Raw genomic sequence first — 12,130 nt, forward strand, 5'->3', positions numbered from 1 at the left:
GACCCACTCACAAAGACTAATTTTCCACACAGTGTCACTTAGGCTAGAAATAACAAAAAGACTTAGAGCCTCGCTACAAGTGACATCTTCCACGCGAAGGGCACTTGATCATTTTCGCAAGTCTTTCTGGGTACTGAAGTCCCTCTCCCACACCCCTTTTCCTTCTGTTCCTTCCCGTCTCCGTTAGCACGGCTGCCTGAAGAGACGGAGAAAGCCTACGAGAGCAGCTTTTGCAAATCGTCTTGCTGGGGGGTGGGGAATGCTCTAGAGAAAGCTGACATGTGAAGTCCTCCCCTCTCTGTTAGAACTGTTAGGATCGCTGCCTTAAAAGTCAGAGAAAGCCTGCGTTTGCAAATCGTTTCTCTAGTCGCAAGCCTGCTCTCAATGATCTTTGGGGGCGGGCAGCTGCAACTTTCTAAGCTTTCTCTAGAGTATTTCCCCCCCTCCCCGAGCAAGATGATTAGCAAAGTTGCAGCGGGCAGGTCGGGGAGGGGGGGAATACTCTAGAGAAAGCTTAGAAAGTTGCAGCTTTCTCTGACTTTTAAGGCAGCGATCCTAACAGTTCTAACAGAGAGGGGAGGACTTCACATGTCAGCTTTCTCTAGAGCATTCCCCACCCCCCAGCAAGATGATTTGCAAAAGCTGCTCTCCTAGGCTTTCTCCGTCTCTTCAGGCAGCCGTGCTAACGGAGACGGGAAGGAACAGAAGGAAAAGGGGTGTGGGAGAGGGACTTCAGTACCCAGAAAGACTTGCGAAAATGATCAAGTGCCCTTTGCGTGGAAGATGTCACTTGTAGCGAGGCTCTGAGTCACAAAGACTTATTTCCCTCAGTTTTCAATGGACAGAATACATACTCCTCCAACCACATAGACACAGATTTACTAGGCTTTTCTGAACAGAGTCACAGTACCTGAGAGACTCTCTGACAGACTGACCTCTACTGATTAAACTTTGCCTCTGCACTCATACTAAAATCTGCAGTTCTCTCCACTCCCTAACAGTACAGCTACCATCCAATCACAGCACGCTTTATTCATATATCTAGTCCCCTCCATCTTGCTTCAGAGGGTTGCATTTTAACCACAGTAACAAATATTTAAAAAACCCACATTAACCAGCAATAAATGCTTCTCCATAAGACCTTGTGACCCCCTGGTATACTAAAGGATTGGATAGTTCATGCCAATAGCAGTGCATCCAATCCTGTCACTGTGCAAAACAAGGGACAAATAATTCAGTTGAACTGCTCCTTGCCTGGGAAATTCAAACATTAAATTACAATAAAACTGTTTAATTATTTTTTTTTAAAAAAAACATTAAATTCATTATTGTAATATTTATTAAAATACTTACACCCTACACCTCACCTTTCTTACTGTCAACAGCAGCTTATAGCAGCTCATGGAAAGCAGCACTCATTGGCTCCACATGAGCTATGGTTGCCAAGCAAAATAAGTGAAATGGAAACAACCCCTCTCTCTCTTGTGCTGTACTCAGGGGTCATTTCGTAGAAAAAGAGCTGGGTCAAATCCACATTACTCATTCTAAGTTGCATGTTCCCCGCATTCCCCACGCAATCCCGAGTGCCGGTCACATTACCTCATTAAACAGACGCATTTCATTCGCATTTCTCCCGAATATGTGGTCACAGGTTTTCAACGGGAGTTTCACGGTGGCCGTGAACGGGCCAATGCGCAATTTACGTGGTTTTTTTTAAAAACCACCCCCCTTCCTGTCTTTCCGGCCGTTCCAAGAGTTCCTATTGGCTGATTCAACTTGCAAGTGCTCCGTAGTCTGCAAAAGACTGTTTTTGACTTCATAGCATTGGATTTATTGATTATGGTGCTTCTGAATAAAATCTGGTAGTTTGAAAAATCATTTTGGGGTGAATCCATCCTCAGAACGGACTCGCGAAACTTCCTTTTTAACTGTTTTTTATTTTTTTTATTTTATATTACTGTAATATCGAAATTATGAAATATTGAAATAATGACACTCCAAGGAAGTGAAACTTCAGTAAAATTCAGGCACTGAACTGTTCTGCGTAGGAAATGCCCACGAAAGCTTCCCACATGCTTCCAAATTTCCAAAAGAGAAACGGGAGAGAGCCATCAGTGCTGTCAGTGGGGGAAAGAGAGGCACCATTATCTTCAATGATGTTTCTTTATAAGGCAAGATCGAAATAACGGAAAAGTGCACTCAAAAAAATTTTAAAAAATGGGCGGGAAAAAAAGGTCCCACCCAAAAAAGCGGTTTTCGAGTGGCCGTGTGACCGGAGGGACGCGCGAGAAAGACGGATTGGAAGCAGGGATGTGAACGAAGAGGAAAAAATCGTGGACTGGAGGCAAACGGAAGATATCCAATAAACATGCGGGTAATGGGTGAATGTGGATTCGACCCTGGAGGAACTCATTAGCATAACTCATTAGCATAATTCATTAGCATATGGCACACCCCTTGACAGCACTGGAAATGTGTCATTAGCACAACAGATTTGCATATGCCACACCCCCTGACATCACCAATCCTGGCTGTTTTGTACCTAATCCTGGCCATTCAGGACTGAGATTGGGCCCAAAATGGCCAAAAGGGGCTGAAAATGGCCAAAAAGGGGCCCAAAATGGTCAGGATCAGGCTGCTGCTGAACAGGAGAGTGATCCACCACCAGTCAATCCAGGATGAAATGGGCCCAAAATAGCCGAGAGTCAGGTGGACAGGGCCACCTGACATGTGACTTCTTTGGGGACCTGCCAGAACTGCGTTCCTGCGCGTTCCCCCTCAAAATAAGTCCTGGCTGTACTGATGCATCACCCATGAAATGGCTGCACTGGTTACGTGTATTCTCCATTTTATGGTAGAGCTTTTATTTTCTTGTTCCTTCCATCACATTCCTAGTAACATCTACCAAATGTTAGTGTCTTCACTACTTTTCTTCTGGGTCACTTTCATGTAACTTACCTGATCCCTTCTTATTAGAAGACATCAAATGCTGTTTACAGAAGAACCACATCAGTGGTTAGGCTTTCTCACAGAGACAATGGTACTTCTTTCCTAGACTAGAGTCATAAGGCTTGAAACAAAGGGACACGTGAGGCACTCCCAGTGTATAGTGGGATTTTGGGGGGAGGCTTTTAAATGCACTGCTAATGAGGCCCCTTCCTAGTCAGCAGCTAAAGCTGCTAAGACTGGGGGCCGGGTTTGCTGCTCTGGAAGGTGCAAAGACAGCTTGCACTTTCCTGTCCATCCGGGTATTGGCCTGGGGGCAGAGGAAAGGCTTATTAGCCAGCTCTGCCCTTCAGGCCCCCTTCAGTTGCTGCGTTTTGTTCAGCCCACCCACCTCTCCCTGTCAGCAGTGTAGGATGAGCTGGTCACTGTTTCACAGGGCCAGGAAGGAATTTTTTCTTCTTCCCTAATTGGCACAACAGGGGAGTTGTTTTTTGCCTACCTTTCACTGCAGGAGTTTGTTAACTAGGTGGTGTGGAGGATTTTGTAAATAGTTTGGCCACTGGCAGGTAGGATAATTGAGCGGGCCGGTGACCCCCTTGGCACATTCCCATTAGTTGGGAATTGGGGGTCTGTCAGGAGCAGCTGGTGAGGCTGTACGGCTGCTAGCTGCGAGGGCAGACTTCCTGGTGGGACCCCTTGACAAGACCGCCCACAGGCTCCACGGCTGGTGGGGGTTGGTTCTCTAAAGGGCAACCACTTGCCTGTCCGCCGGGTCCCAGCCATCCTTTGGATGGAACACCCCCGGGGCAGCAGGGGTCGCCCAGACAGGTCAAGGCGGAGGTCCAGTAGAGACTCCAGGGCTTGACCTGTACCGCAGTTAGATCCCTTGCCGCAATGACAGGTTATGTTATGTTTATTAATAAAGTGGCCCTTATTTATATCCCGACACAGTTTCTGTCTTTTATTCCCACTAGGGGGGCAATGTGGTGTCACATAATTTTACTAGAGGAAGTTCAGGAATTCACGTCCAAGGGAACTGTGGGCTATAAGAAAATGCCCTCACAGAAATGTTTGCATGTGTCTGAGAGTTTGTTTGGAACTCAATGGCTACCATCCAACATACCAAATGGACAGTAATGAGATAGTGGGAGTTGTTGTAAAACTTTGCCCTAAGTCATAGATAAACATGAACAGCCTATCTGTACAGTTTTCTCTACAGCAGCCCATGTCTTATTGATTCTTATTATCCTGAGATATTTGTCCCATCCTAGTTCATTCTTGTTTGAAATATTGTACATGGCAGTTTCTGAATGTCTTTCCCCACTATCCGCGGGCCACTTCCTGCCTTTGGCTTATGGTCACAAGCAGTCAATTGCCAAGAAGCCATTTCACCATTCAAGAAGATGAATAAACAGAGATAATATATGGACACCACCAAAGTTATGATAATATTAATAAGGGTTTTCAGTGTTTTTTTAAAAAAAAGATTTCTGAGAGGCTTAAGGTTGATTCCCATCACCAAATTCCTTCACATGGTTATGTAGGTGGATACATAACTGTGTGGGGAGAGACTACAGTGAACGTCACTGTTCTTGTATGGAGCCAGAAGTCATTTGCAAGATTATGGTTGCATTTTTCCCTGGCTACTCTGATCACAGATTTAGCTGCTGTATCTCCAATTTAGAGCACACTGACCCTAAATTGGACATTACATAAAAGGTAAAGGTAGTCCCCTGTGCAAGCACCAAGTCATTACTGACCCATGGGGGGATGTCACATCACAATGTTTTCTTGGTAGACTTTTTACGGGGTGGTTTGCCATTGCTTTCCCCAGTCATTTACACTTTACCCCCAGGAAACTGGGTACTCATTTTACCAACCTCAGAAGGATGGAAGGCTGAGTCAACCTTGAGCCAGCGACTTGAACCCGGCTTCCACCAGGGTTCAACTCAGGTCGTGAGCAGAGCTTGGACTCCAGTACTGCAGCTTACCACTCTGCACCATGGGGCTTTTATCACTGGCTATATGTCCAGTGAATAAGCATTAACAAATGTGGAAGTATGTTCAGCGAATGTTACCTGAGCTGCACTGATTGCCAGTTAGAATCAGGGCTGAACAGAAGATCCTTAGTCTGGGACCTCCCTGCCTCAGAGACTACCTGTTCTGTATTGCTCTCCTTTCCAAAATCTGGGAGGGAAAGAGCTGCCCAAGTGTGAGTGGTTGTATTTAGGATCAGAGCCTTTTCTTTCATGGACCTGCAAATTTGGGAATTAACTCACAGTGAATATTCATCACTGTAGATCCTTTTAAATTTTCAAAAACTGTATGAAGGTTAAAATACACATTGTAGCAGCTTTTAACGTAGCTTTACAATCCATTCTCCATCACAAAACATCCTAGGAAGGCAACGCTTTGCAGCAGGCTACGGACAGGGGTTGTGGATAGAGGATGGGGCCCCTTCCCCTGTCAACCATTTCCCCCCTGAAACTTGTATAAATGTAACAGTTTGGCTCTAATCTTTTTTTGAGGAATGCATTTGAACACTCCAAGGAGTGAATATGAGTTTCTCTTTGGGGGCTTTTTATGACTTTGTTGTAATAATTCGGGTGTGTGTGTGGTTTTAGGGTGAGGAATGACATCTTAATTTGTTGTTTGGTTTTATCGTCATTGGAATAAAGAATATTGGCCAATCTCTCTCTCTCTCTCTCTCTCTCTCTCTCTCTCACACACACACACACACACACACACACGCACGCACGCACACACACACACGGACGACTACTGATTCTACCCATAGCCTTCATTTGGGGACTGCAGAAACTTGAGGGTAAATTAAGAGGAAATCTTCACATTCTAAAAAAGTTTTGAAAAACCTTAATGTACATAGAAGGTATGTTACATACTGGACTTGGTAAAGAAAATAAATGTTCAGTCCCAGTGTGGAGTCCATGATGCTATCTTATTCTTGCACAGAACTAATGTGCTTGGTAAACAGTTTACCAACACAGTCCAATCACTTCCCTTCCTGTGAGAGCCAGAAAGAGGTGGGGGCAAAACTCCCTTCTGCTGACAAACTGTCATGGTTTTATATCTCAGAGACTTAAATTTACGTCCAGCGCTCCTGGTGCCTCCTGTGAGAAGAGAGTTTGCACTATTTCTGGAGCGCAGATATAAACAAGTAAGCTTTCTAGATGGAGCTGATCTGACTATGAGTTATAGGCATTATAACCAACTTTTCTTCCATTCCATCCCTAACAGAAATCTTAATAGGCTTTTGAAAGCCTCCATTTAAAGCTCGCTGCATAAAATGATCCTTTGATGAAAAGGGATTGAAACAAGGGTTAAAGTAGACACTGAAAGGTTATTGTAGAGGGCACAGTGGTCGTGCAATCCTCCTTTAATATGTGTGGTGTGCACCTGCGATAAGATGATTCATTAGATAAGGCCTCACTTTGACAAGCTCCATCGTTCAACCCTCGGGGTAGTGATGGAACAATTCTGTACCCACCCAGTAAATATAACAAGGTCAGCAGTTTTTTCCTTGTTGGACTTCGATGACGAGCGTGAGCTCAAATTGCATCTTTGTTTATGCTTTATGTAATGATGATGATGATGAAGATGATGACTTATTAATTAATATTATTTTAAAAATCAAAGTAATAAACAAACATTAAATCTAACAATAATCCTTTGTAATATTTTTTTTAAAAAAAACAGAATAAAAAGGTTATGTGCTGCTTCAAGTAGATATTTTGGTGATATCAAGGAATGGGGAAGAGGCAAAGAATTTACTGTCACTGCAGTTTTGAATAACGTACCCCAAACTGCAAAGAGTGCAGATTTACAATCTGTGATTTCAAGAACGATATCCTTTTATAAATGGAGAATTCTGATTTTGAGAGATAAATGTTGCTGCCACCCAATATCACTTTTAAGAACAGGTTGGGGAGGCTTTGGGAGTATTGGTTGGCTAGTTTTTGGTATGGGTAACAAAACATTTTAAAGGTTAATTGGTTGCTTTCAGTGTTGATGTGAATAGCAACCAGGGGGTTATGACAAATTACCCCCCTTGTTCTTTCTGTAAAGCTAGGCCCCTTCATGACTCCTGACTCTACCTGCTTGTTCTTCTCCAGGCCCCTGGTGTGAAGGCTACTCCTGAGAAAAATGGGAATAGAGTCCTGTGTAATGTCAAGGGAATGACAAGCTGGTGAATGTCCTGGGGGGAGGTACAGGAGGGCCTTGCCGAGGAGCAAATGGTCAGACCACAGTACTACATACTCAGAGGCAATCTTGAAAGTAGGGTTAACAGCCTCCAGGTGGGGCTAAGAGTTCTCCCAGAATTAAAGCTGATCTTCAAACTACAGAGATCAGTTCTCCTGGAGGACATGGCAGCTTCAGAGGGCAGGCTCTATGGTATACCACAGAATCTAGGGGCCAAGCTACACATGACAAATGACACTTGAACGGCAAGTGGATTGAGTGGAGGGCAAGTGAACAGGGAGAAATACACTTGCTGTTCAAGTGTCATTCGTCACTTGTAGCTTGGCCCTAGGAGAAACAAAAGTCCTAGAATAATATCATATCAAAGCGGAGCACCCTCCCCTCCCAAAATCCTGCCCTAATTTAAGACCAATTTAATGGATATATACAAAACAACTTCCTCTCATTTGCACAAAGGATTGGTAATATCACTGTTTTGTTCTGAATTCTTAAGGTTAACAACAGCAAAGGCCAATTAAGGATAGATATAAAAAAACAGCAGGTTGAATCCCACTAAAGCAAGGAAGCCAGTTTGGTGTAGTGGTTAAGAGCACGGGACTCTAATCTGGAGAGCCAGGTTTGATTCCCCACTCTTCCACTTGAAGCCATCTGGGTGATGGATGGCTCTCTGGAGCTCTCTCAGCCCCACCTACCTCACAAGGTGTTTTATTGTAGAGATAATAATGGCATACTTTGTAAACTGCTCTGAGTGGGCATTAAGTTGTCCTGAAGGGCGGTATATACATTGAATGTTGTTGATGTTGTTGTTGTTGTTGTTGTTATTGTTATTTAGTACTGTACCTTGGAAATAGTACCCATTGTTGCTGGTGGGGGATGGGGGAGGACCGCAGGGGCGGGGGATGAGACTTATCCACTGTCATGGGCTCTTGCCAGCAATGTCGTTGTGTCACTCACTGGTGATATAATGACATCACTTCTCTAAGTGACATCACCATGATGGCAGCACACTGGAACCAATCTGGTTTGCGGGCAAAAACTCTATGGTTTTTGTCTCAAAACCATGGCTTCACCACTGATACAATGATGTAACTTCTGGGCACAAAGGGAATGATGTCATTACATTGCTGCCAATGTGATGACATCACTGGCAAGAGCCCATGGCAGTGGAGAAGTTGCCCTGTTTCCCCTCTATTTCCCCCCACTGGCCAGGGGAATGGTGGCAGAAGTGTCTGTGGGAGGCAGGAGATGCTCCACCCCCAGCAGGGTCCTGGTAACGCTAGGAGTACCACTGAATTCCCTGAACATCTTGCTGAGTACTGAGCCTCCTCCATAGGGCCACAGTGCTATAGGAATAAGGCCCATTGAACTCTGTGGGACTTCTGAGTATGCATACAGAGGATCACGGTGAAATCTTAATGGATTTCAATGGAGCAATTGAACGCAATGGTAAATAAGAACGATTATAGGGCTGGATCCTGCCTATTAGCACCTAGACCTCAAACTACTTCAAGGAGAACGCTCATTTAAAAAGTCTTAAGACCACCGTTAATAGTTCTAAACCTGAATAGTGTAGTCCCAAGAAGGCACGGAGAGCTGCCAAGTGTCGTTATGCTATTACAGAAATTCATAAGCATCCAGCAAAATCTTGCAGGTCCAAACACTCAAAATCCTGATGCGCATTTCTGAATTGCTTAGAAAACTTTAATTTTTCCTCTTCAAAAAGGATTGTTCCACTTCCACCTCAGTGAGTCTAAACCTTTTGTTCTTCTTCCCTTTTGCCAAGAAACATTATTTATTTATCCCCTCTCCCAATATACGTGCAGCCACAAATTGCTGTCATGCATAAGGTATTTGCTGCTACCCCAAGATCAATATGTCACAAGAATTCACTATTTCCCTCCATCTTCCACTCACCTGTCCTTGTGCATTAGTGACTAGTTGACCTGTGACCCCCTGAAGACCGGAGAGTGCGTTGCCAAAGGCCTGCGAGCTTGCTATAGAGCCCATGGCTGCTGCTGCCGCTGCTGCTGCTGCTTGACTTGCTAGGGGATTATTAACCAGCTGGAAGAAAAGAGCAAAGAGTGAGGGCTGCTGATAGCCATGCAGCTGCTACACACCAACACACTGCTAATGGACTTAATACTATCAATGGGATGGAAAGGTACAAGTAAAAGCTCAAGTAGTTTTCGAGAACCTTTTGGTTGGGGAGAAGGCACTCCTGTGATAATGCACAGAGCAAACAGCATAGTCCTAAACAAGTTACGAGTCCCTCTGATATCAGCAGAACTGATTCTGTGTTCTGCGGATCATGGTCAAAGTAGTTTGGGGCCAAAGAATCTTTTCCAGTTTGAAGGAGTTCTTTACATGGGAGCATTTCATGCGGTCAGCCATAGCCCACAATGATAGAGATCCAGGCCAGAGTGCACCTCATACAAAGAGCCAGAAGACTGTGGTTAAAGTGTCAACCTCGGGCCAGGTAGGCAGAAGATAAAAATTGCACAGGGGAAAACCACTTATACTCTTCTAAGCTCTTCAGGTAAAAACGCAATAGATGTACATTTGAATTAACTCGGAGTACAAAAATGACACCCCAAGTTAGCTGGAATAGCCAAAATTTTCAGAGTTCTGAAATCGGAAAACTCTACACTTTAATGGTCCTTCCCTCCCTCCCTCCCTTCCTTCCATACTACACATGACAGTACAAAATTTGAGTCCAGTAGCACCTTAGAGGCCACAGAATTGGTAGAAGCTTTTGTGAGTCAAAGATTACTGACAAAGTAAGCTTTGACTCATGGAAGCTTATTCTCTGGAAAATTTTGTTGGTCTCTAAGGTGCTACTGGACTCAGATTTTGTTCTGCTGCTATAAACTGATATGGCTACCCACCCAAAACTATACTTGGCAGTGTTGCTTAATCTTATAGCAGAAACCCAGGGAGTAAACATTACAAAAAACCCAACCAATATAAACTGTTTTATATACAAATTTCATGGTGATACCCAAAGCATAATTGTGCATTACATAACTACATGTTCTTATTGAGGCAAGTGGCATAAAATGTATTCTTTGAAACACAAATGCTCATTTTTTGCCTTCTGAGCTTGACTTCCAAATATCTTAGTGTTAAATGCAAATGAGATCTTTTTACTATCACCCTGCTTCTCACAGCCCACTGAGACTGTGGAAACAAAAAGGAAGAGGTGAAGTACAGAGGATGAGAGCTCGGTTAATTTTTGAAGGAAAGTTGGATAGAGCTTCTACAAATGATATTTGCAGGGGGTCACAAAAAGTTTGGGTTAGGGAAATGCTTGGCTCCACCCTATACACACTCCCTCAATTTATTGATAAACTATATTAGTCAAATATGAACATTACAAAATGAAAAAAATGTCTTTCTTCCACTGTGGTGGTAAATATCTTTTAGAAAGAAAAGATGGATATCTTTAGGGCTTTTTTTTCCAGCTGGAACGCGGGGGAACGGAGTTCCGTCACCTCTTGAAAATGGTCACATGGCCGGTAGCCCACCCCTTGATCTCCTGACAGAGGGGAGTTTAGATTGCCCTCTGTGCCACAGAGGGCAATCTAAACTCCCCTCTGTCTGGAGATCAAGGGGCGGGTCACCGGCCATGTGACCATTTTTGCCGAGGGTGATTTAAACTTTAAAAAGCCCCACCCCGTTCCAGCTGACCCAAAGTGATGTCATTGTGCGGTCCTGAGTTCCACCACCTCTTTTCCCAGAAAAAAAGCCCTGGATATCTTTATTATATAATTTGTTGAAGGAAAGGCATTCTGCATACGCTAAGGGGTATTTTGAGGAGGTAATGCTTACACAAGAAAAATGGGATACAGTTTTTTTTTAAAAATTCTGGTTTTAATGAAAATGTTGCTAAAAGGAAACTGGTGATGCAGCAGGGGAGGGGGGAATGGGCTGTTGTGTGGAGAGAAGAACATCTGGCTGTAGTTTGAAGTGAGCTGCATCTCATGAAAGCTTTTATTGAAATAAATTGTTAGACTTTAAGGTGCCACTGGACTTTTGTTTTATTGTGCTAGCAATAAAGGCAAGGGTCAGTGATTAATTTCTGAAGAAAGAGATGGATTTTAATCTAGGAATATAAACACACCATGTAAACCCTAAGCTATGGCAGTGGGAGGACAGTAGATGGACAAGACCTTTGCACATGTTATTGAACTTGTGCGTTTTACCATTATACAGGAGCAACTCATGGCATGACCATTCCTGTTCTTCTTCCTCCTGCTGAGCCAGATATAGACATTGCCCAGCTATTAATCCAGGCTCATATTGATAGAGGAAAGAAGTGGTGGAGGGCCTTACAAGTAACCTGGCTGAAATGGCAACTCTGATGATGAACAGGTATGGGGGGGAGCAGACCAGAATCCTAGAGCTACTAATCCACCCCCCCCAAAGTATTCAGCCAGTGCCACCTGAAGATCTGCCTCCCCCACCAAGATCATTGTCACCAAGCTCCTCTCATTGGAGAGGCAAAGAGGTCAGAGATTTCAGAGATTCCTCCAGTATTTAAAACCTCAGTATGGCTCTGGCAACTAGTGAAACAAGTTTTCTTCTTTGGAGCTATCTGAGCGACGCCCCGGAAACACGTTGATTATGTGTTATTGTGGATTAGAGATAAGAATTTATAACTGATGTGAATTTTTGTTAGTAAATGGTATTTATTTTGGATTGCATAGGACCAGCTGCATTGCTTGTGTTAACAGTGGATTACATATGCTTCTATGAGTTGCTGATAGGATTGTTACTAGACACTAGACATGGGCAAGAACCACAGAAAAATGAACCAATGCGGTTCGTGGCCTTGTCACGAACCAGGAACCATGAACCCCCATGAACTGAGGCAAGTTCACGAACCAGTTCATGGTTCGTGGGATTTAAATGCTCCTTTCCGGCTGCTTAGCAGCGGCAGGGAAAAGGGAATTTGATAGTTTAA

At 43.9% G+C, this 12,130-nt stretch overlaps 1 protein-coding gene across 2 annotated transcripts in view; it reads right to left on the reverse strand.

The window, feature by feature from the left end:
- POU6F2 (POU class 6 homeobox 2) overlaps positions 1–12,130 on the reverse strand; it is a 485,869-nt gene that overhangs the window by 50,048 nt on the left and 423,691 nt on the right. For both annotated transcript variants that reach the window (XM_054991628.1, XM_054991629.1), the window contains one exon: positions 9,082–9,228. In XM_054991628.1, the coding sequence (XP_054847603.1) occupies positions 9,082–9,228 (147 nt within the window). The remainder of the gene's footprint in view (positions 1–9,081; positions 9,229–12,130) is intronic.

This window comes from Eublepharis macularius, chromosome 11 (assembly GCF_028583425.1).
Source record: "Eublepharis macularius isolate TG4126 chromosome 11, MPM_Emac_v1.0, whole genome shotgun sequence".
Taxonomy (NCBI): domain Eukaryota; kingdom Metazoa; phylum Chordata; class Lepidosauria; order Squamata; family Eublepharidae; genus Eublepharis; species Eublepharis macularius.